This window comes from Amblyraja radiata, chromosome 10 (assembly GCF_010909765.2).
Source record: "Amblyraja radiata isolate CabotCenter1 chromosome 10, sAmbRad1.1.pri, whole genome shotgun sequence".
Taxonomy (NCBI): domain Eukaryota; kingdom Metazoa; phylum Chordata; class Chondrichthyes; order Rajiformes; family Rajidae; genus Amblyraja; species Amblyraja radiata.
The window spans coordinates 2,137,229-2,152,380 of NC_045965.1; the positions used below are offsets into that span (position 1 = coordinate 2,137,229).

At 43.2% G+C, this 15,152-nt stretch overlaps 1 protein-coding gene across 3 annotated transcripts in view; it reads right to left on the reverse strand.

Moving 5' to 3' along the window:
• The window catches only part of camsap2 (calmodulin regulated spectrin associated protein family member 2), a 129,002-nt gene that overhangs the window by 18,651 nt on the left and 95,199 nt on the right, over positions 1-15,152 (reverse strand). For 2 of the 3 annotated variants that reach the window (XM_033027883.1, XM_033027885.1), the window contains 5 exons: positions 15,009-15,102; positions 14,350-14,455; positions 12,062-12,144; positions 8,452-8,524; positions 2,483-4,598 (listed from right to left, as the gene is read on the reverse strand). In XM_033027883.1, coding sequence (XP_032883774.1) covers positions 2,483-4,598; positions 8,452-8,524; positions 12,062-12,144; positions 14,350-14,455; positions 15,009-15,102 — 2,472 coding nt within the window. The remainder of the gene's footprint in view (positions 1-2,482; positions 4,599-8,451; positions 8,525-12,061; positions 12,145-14,349; positions 14,456-15,008; positions 15,103-15,152) is intronic. The other variant, XM_033027884.1, reaches the window with a different exon arrangement.

A 15,152-nucleotide genomic window follows, 5' to 3' on the forward strand; every position in this document is an offset into this window, starting at 1 on the left:
AAGCCAAAGCACCCAAGCCACCATTTGCAGTAAGTAGTGCCTTTCAACTTCGAGCCAAAGCACCTAAGCCACCATTTGCAGTTAGTGCCTTTTAACTTCAAGCCAAAGCACCCAAGCCACCATTTGCAGTAAGTAGTGCCTTTCAACTTCAAGCCAAAGCACCCAAGCCACCATTTGCAGTAAGTAGTGCCTTTCAACTTCAAGCCAAAGCACCCAAGCCACCATTTGCAGTAAGTAGTGCCTTTCAACTTCAAGCCAAAGCACCCTAGCCACCATTTGCAGTAAGTAGTGCCTTTCAACTTCAAGCCAAAGCACCCAAACAACCATTTGCAAGCAGTGCCTTTTTGCTTCAAACAAACCATATTTTCATTTTCAAACCACATTAAGGGGACTCACAGTTGAGTAGACATGTGTTCAGTGTTATTCAGAGCTCAGAGAGATGTGACCATTTGGCTTCATCCATCTTGCAGAGACTGAGTGAAGCACACCACTTCCTGGTTTTATACTCCCTCACCCTCCCTCCAGCAGGGGCAGCAGAGAGAATGGTGCATTAAAAAAAAACCATTGATATCTCTCTAATTTGTCATCGATGGGAAAAATCCTCCGGTCCAGGAAGGCGGAGGGGGGCTCTGAGCGAGGTGGCCAAAAATGACGGCCGTAGGTGGCGGCGTTCTTTCGGAAATGCCAGCACAGTGGGCCAAAAGCGGTCAAGATCAGACTTTTAGTAATATAGATAGATTCAGGTAAACTGCCAATATGACAATCGAAACACTTTGTAATCTCATGCTATAAAAATCATACCAGAGACATTCAAACAATTTTTTAACTATTTCAATCTTGAACAATTACTACTTCTAATTAGAAAATGCAGTCGTTAAATTACAAGAGTATTTGAAACGAAACCTAAAAAGAAAATAATGTGTAGGAAATAAAATAATGGTTCACTCAGTGAGTGGCGACTGGTATTCAGAAAGGCAGGTCACCCAATCTATATATGGTCAAGGTTGTTCACTTGACAGTACATTTACAAAACACTTATTTCAATATGTAATTCATTTTAAAAGAAACATACTTAGTAAGTGCGAGCTGGGTGATGGGGATGGATCTGGCTGTTCACAACAGAAGAGGTTTGAAATATATTTTTTATCAGGCTTTTAAAAAATAAACAAATAAATTAATTGTAGAAATATTTAATTATGCACATAGGTTTGGCAACCTAGGACAAAAGATTTAATTTGCTCAGGATACTGAAGTTACTATTCAATTCTAGCAGTCTTTTTATAGGAATGATGCAATAGAAAATTGCTGATGATATTCCCTGCAAGATTGCTCCACATTGTGTGGAATTAAATTGTGATTTTATACTTTAATGCAGTCCCGAAAAAGGCAAATGAAGAAATTAAAAGGGTGTTGATGAGTGGGCAATGTGCAACAATTATAACTACAGGCAAATCAAATGGAAAAACACCAAAATTGTTAACTAGGCAAAATTTGTAGCCGCATCATAAAGCCAATACAGTGTTATTGATGCAACTTCAGACATGGGGTGATGCATGATTAAAGGATTAGTTGTTGGAATTGTATGAGATACTAGACCAAGTGCAGACCCGTTGGGTCTGTTCCCCCAACGTGCGGTTGTGGGGGGGGGGGGAGGCGGCATGCAGCGTCACACACACAAACTATCCCCCCTGCACTCACGCTAATTACCCCCCTTGATATTATATTAATATTATTAATTTGCTCCTTTTACCCCATAACCACCCTATCTACTGACGCATAGCCCCCAACATGCAGTCACATCTAGAGAGGGGGGGGGTAGAGAGTGAGGGCAGAGAGAGAAGGGGCAGAGACAGAGAGAGAGAGAGAGACACAGAGAGAGGAGCAAGAGGGATAGGGGGGTGGAGAGGAGGAGAAGAGGGAGGGTGGGTGAGGGGGGAAAGGTGGGGGAGGAGGGGAGGAGAGGGAGGGTGAGAGTGAGGGGGAGAGAGAGGGGTGCTGAGAGGAGGGTGAGGGTGAGAGGTGGGGAGCGGGGAGGGGGAGGGAGTGGGGAGGGATGTAGACATTTGTTCAGTGTCATTCAGAGCTCAGAGTGACAGAGACTAATTGACAGAGCTCCATCTTGCAGAGACTAATTGAGGCACACCACTTCCTGGTTTTATAGTCCCTCCCCCTCTCTCCAGCAGGGGCAGCAGAGAGAATGGTGTATTTTGTAAAAACATTAATATCTCTGTCATTTTTCATCGACGGGAAAAATCCTCGGCACACATGTGGCGGAGGGTGGCTCTGAGCGAGGTGGCCAAAAATGACGGCCGTAGGTGGCGGTGTTCTCTCAGAAATCGCAGCACAGACAGCCAAAAGCGGTCAAGAACAGTGATTTAGTAATATAGATAAAAACCTTGATGTAAACTATCAATCTCTTTTGGTTTCAATTAATTTTAATTGATACACTTTCAACCGAGAATGCAAACCCTTTGCCACTTACTTTAAAGAAGAATCCACAACACAATTTCTGTTCTTCAACATGTTCTTTTTCACCATTATTTGCTTCATCCCCTTCCGTTTCCAATTCAGAAAGGGAAACCTCAATTAAGCTTGGCTTTCCAGTCCGGTCAACGGGATATTTTCTTTCAGTCGGAATGTCTGCTGAAGGCCCAGAATTTTCCGTCGACACCATGGGCCCTTGCAATATTTTGGGCTCAAATTGCGATTCACAAGCCTCTGGTTTAAAAGGCTTTTCATTTGTGACTTCACTTTCTGGCTTCGCTGCCTCAGTCGTGGATTTTTCACAGTCTGCTTTCGAAATGTCCTCCGGTTCGACATCTCTGAGGAAAATGAATGACCTCATCTGGGTCTGGCTGGGGGCAAACTGCCTGAGATGAGGAAGACGGTCGACAGAACACGGCGGGGTGAGAACACGGTTTAATGGCTTTATCTTCAATTCATTTGGCCTCGATTTCGAATTCTTCGAGAATGAAGACCTTCGGTTAACAGTTTGAGGAGAGCGTTGGGTGGAACGAGGAGATTCTCCAGAAGAGGAAAGGGAAGGAGATTGTGACCCGGTTGACCGTGGAGAGGATCGCAGCTCTCTGGCTTGCTTCTGTGGTGAGGATGATTGAGTGGGGGGAGATATTACCCATGCCTGCTGTTGCTGTTGTTCTCTCATCTGCATTATTAATTCCTGCTGGTTTGCCAAGCGTTGCATCTCTTGTTGTAAGGCGTGTAAAGCCGTATTCATCTTCTCAATTAGTCTGTTGTATTCCATGATGTCAACATCTCCCATAGATTCTTCAGTGGGGCTGTTTAAATTCCAGCCAACTCTTTTTTCTGAATGAACGTCAGTGGTTGAAGACCGAACATCATGTTTACTGCTATCTGTGGAGTTGCTCGTCATTCCAATTGCATCAAGTTTCTCCTCACCACCCCCCAATCTCTCTTCATGTTCACTTCCAGGCTTCTTCAATGGAGAATTATCATCGCCCTTCTTTCTCACAACATTCAAAAATGCTGTCCTGCCCATTTTTTGCCTTTGCCTCATAAAAGCAGCTTCGACCTTCTTTTTCTGGGCTTCAATAGTTCGCCGTTTTTCCTCGAGCTTCATTTTAAGCTGAATCATTTCAGAAGCCAGCAGCTGAGCCGGATCTCTGGTTAGTTTGCTGAGACTTAGCTCAGTTAACTGGCAACTGGAGACCACGCCGGGGGTGCAAAGCTCTGAACTCTCTGGAGTAGTCTTCTGGGAACTGCTGCTGCTCAATCTAGCATCAGGGGTGTTCAACTTCTTCAACTTTTGTTCGGCAAAACTTGTCATCTTAATTGCAGAACCTGGAGAAATGCCATTTCCAGATGGTAAACCAGCAGCCAAGCAATTTGAGCCTGGAAGTAAAATGAAAGGATCATCATTTTTCAGATCAGAGTCATGAGGTTTGGACGTGTCTTCCATATCTGAATCCATACTAACGGTGTAATCTCTAAAGGAAAAATCTTCATCAATTGTTTCCTGAATATCTTCAGATGGAACATGGATTCCTGTGTCCACCTCAGTATTATCAGTCAAGGAGCTAGTAGTGTCCTTAACCTCTGCAATAGAATCCAGGCTGCTGGTTTGATTCATGTTGGATTTTGCAATAATGTCATTGGAATTTTTAACATGCAGGAAGAATCCATCAGCTAGTTGTTCAGATTCAAGTTCTAAATAAGGCTTGTCTACATGATGAATTATATGTAGAGCATCTTCAATGCATGGTGGGCCATTGTGATTCTCGTAGTCTCCAACACCAAAATTATTTTCCTTTGGGCCATTTGACACTGCATCTTGCAGGGGGCATCTTTGCACATTGTCTGTTGCTGAACCAGGACTCCTGGCTGAGCCTTCAAGTCTCTCATCGTGACTAGACAGATGTGTTTCTTCTGTCCCGTTGCTCTGCCCGTTCATTGGCTGCAAAGATTCATTTCTAACCAAATGTTTAGGAGTGTTGTTAACGTTTGAAATTAAGCTGTCATTACTAATTGATCTGATTATCGTTTGGTTAGTTTTACTGGATGGATCAATATCATTGTCTGAATCAAAGGGTATTTTGAATGACACTGCTTGGGGAAAGGATCTGTGGAAGAAAAACAAGGGGTTTATAACTAACAAATATTGTCATTTTAAGAAATAAAGACATGAAAAATATATATCAGGCTGCTTGTTCATCGACCTCAGCAAAGCATCCAACACTATCATCTCCAAACTCATGAACAAGGTCCAAAGCTCCAAAAGCTGGTCCTCTGTACTTCCTGTTGCAACTGGATCCTTGACTTCCTCATCAGTAGACTTCAACCAATGCAGATTGGTAGCAGCATCTTCTCACTGATCATCAACACAGGTGCTCTGCAAGACTGCGTGTTTAGCCCCTGCTGTACTCACTTGACACTATGAGCATATACACAGCACACCAGTCAAAGCATCGACATGAATCGCTACCTCAAGGTGGCGGAATCCATCATCAAGGATCCCCACCATTGGATACGGCTCTGTTGCAGCCACCAGCATTTGGTAGGTCTTGCAGAAGCTGTAAGTTTCAAATCACCAGGTTCAGGAATGGCTACGTTCCTACAACTTTCAGGTTATTGAACTGACCCTCGGAACCTAATCCTACTTCAACAACGGAACTCTACGGACCACCTCTTGCACTATCATGGACCCGTTTTCCTTATTGTGAATTTTTGGTGGCGCAGCATTACAGCTCTTACAGCGTCGGAGATCCGGGTTCGATCCCCGACAACAGGTGCTGTCTGTACGGAGTTTGTACGTTCTCCCCGTGACGGCGCGGGTTTTCTCCAAGAGCTCCGGTTTCCTCCCACACACCAAAGACATACAGGTTTGTGGGTTAATTTGCTTGGTATCAATGCAACTTGTCCCTAGTTGTGTGTAGGGTAGTGTTAGTGGTTATGTAATTTATAATTAATGTTTCTCCATGCTGATTGAGTCTGTGCATGTGATAGCTGTAGCAGGAGTAACACATCAGCATGGATTTATGAAGGGGAAATCTTGCTTGACTAATCTTCTGGAATTTTTGGGGGATGTAACAAGTAAAATGGACAAGGGAGAGCCAGTGGATGTAGTATATCTGGACTTTCAGAAAGCCTTTGATAGGGTCCCATATAGGAGATTAGTGGGCAAAATGAGAGCACATGGTATTGGGGTAAGGTATTGACATGGATAAAAAATTGGTTGGCAGACAGGAAACAAAGAGTAAGAATTAACGAGTCCCTTTCAGAATGGCAGGTAGTGACTAGTGGAGTGCCGCAAGACTCGGTGCTGGGACCGCAGCTATTTACAATATATATTATTGATTTAGATGAAGGAATTAAATAACATTAGCAAATTTGCATATGACACAAAGCTGTGTGGCAGTGTGAACTGTGAAGAGGATGCAGGGTGATTTGGATAGGTTGGGTGAGTGGGCAGATGCATGGCAGATGCAGTTTAATGTGGATAAATGTGAGGTTATCCACTTTGGTGGCAAGAACAAGAAGGCAGATTATTATCTGAATGGTGTCAGATTAGGAAAAGGGGATGTGCAACGAGACCTGGATGTCCTTGTACATCAGTCACTGAAAGTAAGCATGCAGGTACAGCAGGCAGTGAAGAGAGCTAATGGCGTGTTGGCCTTCATAACAAGATGATTTGAGTAAAGGTGCAAAGAGGTCCTTCTGCAGTTGTACAGGGCCCTGGTGAGACCACACCTGGAGTATTGTGTGCAGTTTTGGTCTCCTAATTTGAGGAAGGACATTCTTGCTATTGAGGGAGTGCAGTGTAGGTTCACGAGGTTAATTTCGTCGTGATGAAACTGTCATATGATGAAAGAATGGAGCGACTGGGCTTGTATTCAGTGGAATTTAGAAGGATGAGGGGATCTTATAGAAATATATATAATTATTAAGGGATTGGACACGCTAGAGGCAGGAAACATGTTCCCGATATTGGGGGATTCCAGAACCAGGGGCCACAGTTTAAGAATAAACGGTAAGCCATTTAACTGAGATGAGCAAAAACTTTTTCACCCAGAGAGTAGTGAATTTGTGGAATTCTTTGCCTCAGAAGACAGTGGAAGCCGATTCACTGGATGCATTCAAAAGAGAGACCCATCAACAGACTTCTAAAATACTGGGTACACTAATACAGTGGATTTAAAATATAAAAAGTGGCACGAACTTGGAAGTGGTTTGTTCCTACTTTGCCAACCCCCAATTAGATCTATTCTGCACTCACATTGAGTAAATTGTTCTTATACTACAGTTGCTTCCTCTCCATAGTATAGGCAAGTATATATGTTCTTGGTAGAATATAACAATTTTAGATATCTTACGCTGTAAATAATGACAATGAATCAATATTCGGTAGGGGGCGCTGCACTGGCAGCGCCTGTCGGCAGCGTGTCCGTCTTTTTTTCAACTTTTTTTATTTTTTTAGTATGTTTAAAAGTCAGTTTTTAATGTTTCTTTGTGTGTTATGTGTGGGGGGTGGTGTGGGGGGGTAAGGGGGAAACCGTTTCGGCCGCCTCTTCCATGGAGAGTCGACTTTTTCAGGTCGCCTCCCCCGTGGCCTAACAGCAGGATCGGCGCTGACTTTCCCGGAGACGCGCCCGGAGCTTCAGCGGCGGGCGCAGCGTGGACTCTCGGCGCGGAGCGGGTGAGACCTCGCTGGAGGGGAGCGCTCCGTTACGCTGGCCCGCGGCAGCCGGCAGCCTGAAGCCGCAGTCTGCAGAACTCCAGCTGGTGCGGCGTCTACAGCCCGGGATCCCTCGTGGAGGACCCGGGGGGAAGAAGAAGCTTCCACCGCCGGCCCGCGGCCGTCTTCTACCGCGGGCGTGGTATGGACTTATCATCTCCCCTGGAGGGGAGCTTCGACCGCCGGCCCTGCAGACTGCGGTGCTTCCGGCTGCGGCACGGCAGGTACTTTAAAACTTTGACCGCCGGCCTGCGGCCTACACCAGCCTGAAGCCGCGGTCTCTGGTTGGGAAGAGCCGATCCTGGACTCACCTTGACTTTGACTTTGTCCCTTACCATCTGGACGCCCGCAGCAACGGCTGTGGAGGGTGGTGGTCCCGACCACGGGGGAAAATGGAGGACTGGCCAAGCTCTGTGCCTTCCACCACAGTGATGAATGCTGTGGTGGATGTTTGTGTAAAATTTTTATTGTGGTTGTGTTCTTTATTATTGTACCGCTGCTGGCAACCCAAATACCACCGACCTTGGTTGTGTGGCAATTAAATTATTTCAATTTCAATTTCAATATTTGTGAAGCTTGCAAATAGGAATTAAAAGGAAAATCTAATAAATTAAAATCTAATTGTTTTATATGTCGCACGATTCATTTGTACCAGAATCAAATGTCATCACCAAGCCACATACTGGTGATCATATGAACAATGAATGGGGAGCAGCAGGCCTTCAGCCCTTCACCATTCAATCATGGCTGATCCAAATATAACCTCCACATCCTGGCCATCCATGATAATATTCCACCCCCTTGCTTATCAAGTGTCTGCCTAAACCTGCCTTAACAACTTTCAAACAGTCCATTTACTCGGCTTTTATAGAAAGATTGGTCCAAAGCTACACCTCGGAAAATATTTTGCCACATTTCCAGTTTAAATGAGCAATTTTTAGTGCCATGGCATCCAATTCCAAGTGATCCCACCAGAGAAAGTATTGTCCTAACATCCACCATGTCAAGACCCCTCAGGTTAAATACCATATGTGATAATTCGCACCTGAAGTCAAAAACTTCTTAAAATAGCACTAATCTTTGGAAATAAACAAGGAACTGCAGATGCTAGTTTACAAAACAATACACAAAATATTGGAGTGACTCTGCAGATGCTGCTTCTCCTATCCATGTTCTCCAGAGATGCTGCCTGGCCTACTGAGTTGCTCCAGCACTCTGTGTCTTTTGAAAAAATTACTAACCTGTGTTTCTTTTCAGGCCAAGTCCCAGCATAACCCTCCATGTAAGACATGGAGGTAGATCGACGCATGATTCCTAGAAGAAACAATTTAAAATAAATGTATTTGTGAATTGAACAAGAAAGGAAAATTCCAATAATGTGGGATCCTCAAGAGGTTGCTGGACTGGACCAGCAGATATTCACACACACTTGTAATTATTTTGTTCTTCGACATTACACAGATATTTGTCCAGTGAATCATGTGTTTATAAGGAGCATGGAAATTGGGTCTCATGTGAATTTAAAGAGGGTTCACGAAACAGAACAAGTGAGTCTGATGTTAAACCAAAACGATCTCTGAACAGTTTGATAGCTGATCATTCGGGTTTCCCCTGGTATGTACAATGCCCGTTTCATAGACTTTGGCTACAATCTCCATCTCTGTTGGAAATTACCAAATTGCACCTCAAGTTGTAAAGGCTTGTGAAAAACAGCTTTTCCATATTTGTATTAGTGTAAGAGAGAGGAACCTAGGCCGTTTGTAATATGCATGATATTTTAATCTGTTATCTGCAACATTCAGTCCTGACTACAGATGTTATTCCTTCAACTTAGATTGTATCACTAGTGAACCAAAGGCAAAAAGCAGAAAAGGTGTAGGGTACATAATTAGAATGGCAACCACAAGGTCAAAGACACACTCACAATCCCAAAAGATGCTACCTACTTGTCGAGCAAATCCAGAATGTTCTGATTTTATTCGAGATCTTCAGCAACTGCAGTTTTTTTGCTTTGAACTATGACTCTCCACATCTGAGACAATACTGAAACCAAATCTCGTAGCACCTTGTGTCTCCTGCAAACTATTCAATTAGCCCCAGTTCCCTGTATCTACAGTAACTTAAATCCCACATTCCCAGCTCTCTTACCAACAACATTTCCCCTTACATTCATGTGGACATAAATACGAGGACTAACCAGGACATCATTGCAGGTTTAGCGTACCAATTTTAAACTGCATGAACGAAACCCAGGATCACGTGCAGTTTTTCAAAAATATCAAACCAGGCTGCTCATCTTGTTCACCTTCAGTGAATTGTGCCAATTCCTTTCCAGATTTTTCCATAAAAATGTACTTCTCATATTTCCTCACCTCATTAAAACACTATACTTCATGCTCCCTGGGCAAGACCACCAGCACAATCAAGGACCCCCGTCACTCCCTCTTCCCCCCTCTCCCATCAGGCAAGAGGTACAGAAGTGTGAATAAGCATGCCTCCAGATTCAGGGACAGTTTCTTCACGGCTGTTATCAGGCAACTGAACCATCTACCAGCTCGAGAACAATTCTGACCTTCTATCGACCTCTTTGGAGATGTTCAGACTATATTTAATCTGACTTTATCTTGCACTACATTTTACAACCCTTATTCTGTATCTGTACACTGTGGATGGCTTGATTGTAATCACGTATAGTCTTTTCGCTGACTGGATAGCACGCTGACTGGATAAGCTTTTCACAGTACCTTAGTACACGTGACAATAATAAACTAAAACTAAACCCATCTCTTTGACAATGTGATGATTCTTGTTTATCTCTCACTCTTGCTCAACAACTACTGACTGATCCTGATTATATCTTCATGGCATACTTTGTAACATTTTTCACATACCCAACTAGTTATGTAAATAAACAAGGTTGCTAGATTCAGTTTAATATCTGGAGTTTGAACAGGATTTAAAAGTAATCAAACAGACCAGGGGAGTGCTACCTGCTGAAATCTCACGGGTCTGGAATTCAGAAGGGAGGAAGTGAAGTGACCAGCGGAGTACTGCAAGGGTCGGTGCTGGGGCCACTACCCATCACGTTGCATATTAATGATTTGGACGAGGGGATTGAAGGCTTTGTGGCAAGATTTGCGGATGATATGAAAATAGGTGGAGGGGCAGGTAGTGTAGAGAAAGCAGGGAATCTGCAGAAGGAGGTTGGGAGAGTGGGCAGAGAAGTGACAGATGGAATATAGTGTAGCAAAGTGTGGAGTCATGCATTTTGGCAGTACAAATAAAGGTGTAGACTATTTTCTAAATGGGGAGAGAATCCAGAAATCAGAGATGCAAAGGGACTTGGGAATGCTGGTGCAGGATTCCCAAAAAGTTAATCTGCAAGTCGAATCGGTTGTAAAGAAAGCAAACTCAATGCTAGCATTTATTTCAAGAGGGCTTGTATACAAAAGCAGGGATGTAATGTTGAGACTCTATAAGGCGCTGGTCAGGCCGCATTTGGAATATTGTGAGCAATTCTGGGCACCATATCTGAGGAAGGATGTGCTGGCTCTGTGAGATGTGAGAGTCCAGAGGAGGTTTATGAGAATGATCCCAGGAATTAGTAGGTTAACCTACGAGAAGCGTTTGTCGGCACTGGGCCTGTACTCTCTGGAGTTCAGAAGAATGAGGGGGGAACTCATTGAAACATACAAATATAGTGAAAGGCATGGATAGAGTGGATGTGGAAGGATGTTTCCACTAGTGGGAGAGTCTAGGAGTAGAGGTCGTAGCCTCAGAATTAAAGGACGTTCTTTTAGGAAGTAAATGAGAAATGTCTTTAGTCAGAGGGTGGTGAATCTGTGGAATTCTTTGCCACAGAAGGCTGTGGAGGCCAAGTCAGTGGATATTTTTAAATCAGAGGTAGATTCTTGATTAGTACAGGTGTCAGAGGTTATGGGGAGAAGGCAGGAGAATGGGGTTAGGAGGGAGAGACAGATCAGCCATGATTGAATGGCAGAGTAGACTTGATGGGCCGAATGGCCAAATTCTACTCCTATTCCTTATGACCTTATGAAGCTATAGTTATTCACACCCACAACAGAGACTTGAGCATCAAAGCTTTGGAAAAGCTGCTGGATTCCAAAGTAGAGATCTCACAGCTACTGAATGATCATATGCAGATGTTTTAATAAAGATGACCAAGGAAAAAATACTGGCGGGCACCTGGGAGAACATAGCTGATATTCTCTAAGAGAATACTGCGGGATGTTTTACTCGACTTTAAAGGAAAGATGGAGGCTTTCCTTATTTGCCATCCAAAAGAAAGCACTCTTACAGTCTCAAACTCCCTCAGTATTTGAGTGGTGTGTTTGTGCGCCTGGGTCTCCGATTCTGACCAATATTTCCAGCACTTTGTTTTTATGCTGGGGAACAGGTATGTGGCATGTAACGTTGTGGGAGTTGCTGGTGGCGGCAAAGCAGCAGGAACAGGCAGACTTGAGACAAATGGTGAGTTAGCAATGAGGAAGATCAAGTGTATAAAGATGCCAATATAAAATAATGAGAGTTGCAGAATCAGAAAAAATAGCATATGGGCTTTGCATATGGGGACAAAAAGTAGAAAACAAATGAAACTCTAACAAATTTAAAGAAACTGGATCACTTCAAGCTCAGCAGTGCAGCAAGTTACGGTGCATCTGAGCAATACAGTTTATATCAGTGATCTGATTCCATTACATTTGCTATAGGTGTAAGACATGGAGTGCAGCAGAATTACCAATGGATTCATGGTTTGGAACCTGACAGTGGAATGAAACCCAAGCTCTACACAAGGCACATGACAGGTAAATATGTAACACATTTTTGTACCTGAATCTGATGAATGTGGACGATGCTGAGTGTGCCGCAAGGGCAGAAGGGGCTGCGATGGTGAAAATGTTGGACTCGCTTTGCTGAAAAAGAGACATTTCTTAAATAACACCAGGAATTATCCAGATAGAAGCAAGCATTTCATGTTCATTCGATGCTAACAACACAAATGCATTATTTTGATTCATTACAAACGCATACTTCAGTCTTCACATTTTATGCCCCACAAAAAGGTCTGATAACTAAACAAGGCATCCTGCCAACTTGAGTCTGAAGAAGGGTCTCGACCCGAAGTGTCACCAGAGATGCTGTCTGACCCGCTGAGTTACTCCAGCTTTTTGTGTCTATCTTCTGCCAAATTGCCAGTTCAGTCAAACCACAATCATTAGAGTCGACCCATTTTAGATGTTATTTGTTGGGCTTTGAGATTAATACTTTATCCTTCTAACTGAGGGGCGCTGCTTCCATCTTTTGCTTTATAATACAATGTTAATATAGTTAAAGCTACCACAAAATAGGGTATCCACGATCAGTCATACATTCTGGTTTAATACAATAAACTTGGAAAAGTTAATTGATTTGCCAGAGAATGTTTTAAAATGTCCTGAGAATTAGTCGTCCAAGTCTGGGTGCACATGATCATATTTATTGAAAGCCCCACCAGCATTATGTAATTAGAAAGACAGATGGAGATTTTGCCAGACTGAAAGCAAAACGTGGAAGGAGTAATCGTCAATGAGTTTGGAAGACAACATTTCAGTTTCACCAAGACTAACGTAACCTCCAAAATGACCTGATTGCAGCAAAGCTAATGCTATGGGCATTCGTGCACATGCAATGAGGAAGCAGTGGGCATTCAACTCCCTTTGATTACGTAATGGGTCATTCAAGATTCTTCATCAAAATATATTTCAGGAGAGAATATAGCTTAAATTTGGGGTTGAGAACCTACAATGTGAAACCGAGAACTCTATATAGGTATTGTATGGATTTGTGTACTAGCCATTCCTGGCCATTGGATGTTGTGTGCCCACTCCAATACAGATAGAGTCATAGAGTCAAACAGCATGGACACAGGCCCTTCGGCCCGACTTGTCCACATCAACCAAAATGCCCCATATAAACTAGTCCCATTAGGCACATATCCTTTTAAACCATTCCTATCCATGTTCCTGCTTAAATGCTGCTATTGTACCTCCCTCAACTCCTTGTTTAAGAAAGAACTGCAGATGCTGGTTTAAATCGAAGGTAGACACAAAATGCTAGAGTAATTCAGCGGGTCAGGCAGCATCTCTGGGAAGAAGGAATGGGTGACGTTTCGGGTTGAGACCGTTCTTCAGATTGATGTCAGGGGAGTGGGCGGGACAAAGATAGAATGTAATCGGAGACAGTAAGACTGGTGGGAGAACTGGGAAGGGGAAGGGGATAGAGAGGGAAAGCAAAAGGCTATTTGAAGTTAGAAAAGTCAACGTTCAAAGTAACCTACCCAAGCAAAATATAAGGTGCTGTTCCTCCAAAATGCGCTGGGCCTTGCTCTTGACACTCAGTGATTCCTCAATTAGTCACAAAATAGTCTCGCTGGAATGCTTGTTCAGTAATTTGTTGAGTTTTACCCAAGTGTTGAGCACTACACGCATGTTGAGTTCTTTAATACAAAACTATTTAAATGAAACCACAATGGAAAAATAAGGGTTTTAAGGGTTTAGACACGCTAGAGGCAGGAAACATGTTCCCAATGTTGGGGGAGTCCAGAACCAGGGGCCACAGTTCAAGAATAAGGAGTAAGCCATTTAGAATGGAGACGAGGAAACACTTTTTCTCACAGAGAGTGGTGAGTCTGTGGAATTCTCTGCCTCAGAGGGCGGTGGAGGCAGGTTCTCTGGATGCTTTCAAGAGAGAGCTAGATAGGGCTCTTAAAAATAGCGGAGTCAGGGGATATGGGGAGAAGGCAGGAATGGGGTACTGATTGGGGATGATCAGCCATGATCACATAGAATGGCGGTGCTGGCTCGAAGGGCCGAATGGCCTACTCCTGCACCTGTTGTCTATTGTCTAACCCCATTTGTAAATCACCTTGCTTATCTGATATAATACTGAAGCATCTACAGAAATTCTATTTTTTTCTTTAAGAATACACACTACAAAAATTAATCTGTGTGCATGCACACGGATGAAATTAGTTGTCATCTGATTCAACAGCTCTGCTCAACTAATTTAATCTGGTGAACATTTGCTATCTTACATTTCGACTGAAAGTATGTGCTCTGAATAATTCAGCAAAATTCTACCTGCAGTCAAACTCAGAGTTGGAACCGGTGTCCGTGAAGCTTTTTCTAGTAGCGTTTGATATCGGTAAAGAGGCAGGCATGTTCCTTGTTGGGTGAAGCGGTTCTGCTGGGAAAAAAGATGTACAATCAATATTTGCAAAGTACAAACAGACATATAATGCTAAACCTCTGGGCCTCTGGAGCTAGGAGAAATATACTGAAGAAAGGCACGTGTGTTTTGCTACAAGTTACCACAAAAAACTGTACTTGTTCACACGCACTTCACTGCACACCAAAATATTGTTTAACCCGCTGTAGAGCTCACATTTTTAATGTAAGAATCTTCATTGTATTTATTCTTCAACAAGTTTGTCACACCAGAAGGATCTAAATTGGGAATGCATATTCCATAATGTTCCACAACTTTCTCCATTGTTTTATTCCCCCACCATAAAAGTGATCAGGAAACGTGCCAAGCTTGATAGTGTATTTTTCTCAGCCAAGATCAGTATAACATCACGGCAAGGCCAGGCATGACTGTATCAGCTAAACTGTGAGGAGTTGTAAGAAAAATAAATTTCAACCACTGGACATCCCTTGCAGGACCCAAAATCTCCAGAGAATCTCAGCTGGAACCACAACATATGAGAGCATCACACACTTTACACATTAAAATTCACCTTCCAACTGAGAAGCCAATCTGGGCTGTACAAACGAGGGCTTCACGACCTCAAACCACCAGAACAGCTCTGCCATAAATACCAGGTAGTTATTCTGCAATAAAAATAAGTAATTTAGTAGATGCAAAATTCGACACATTTTGT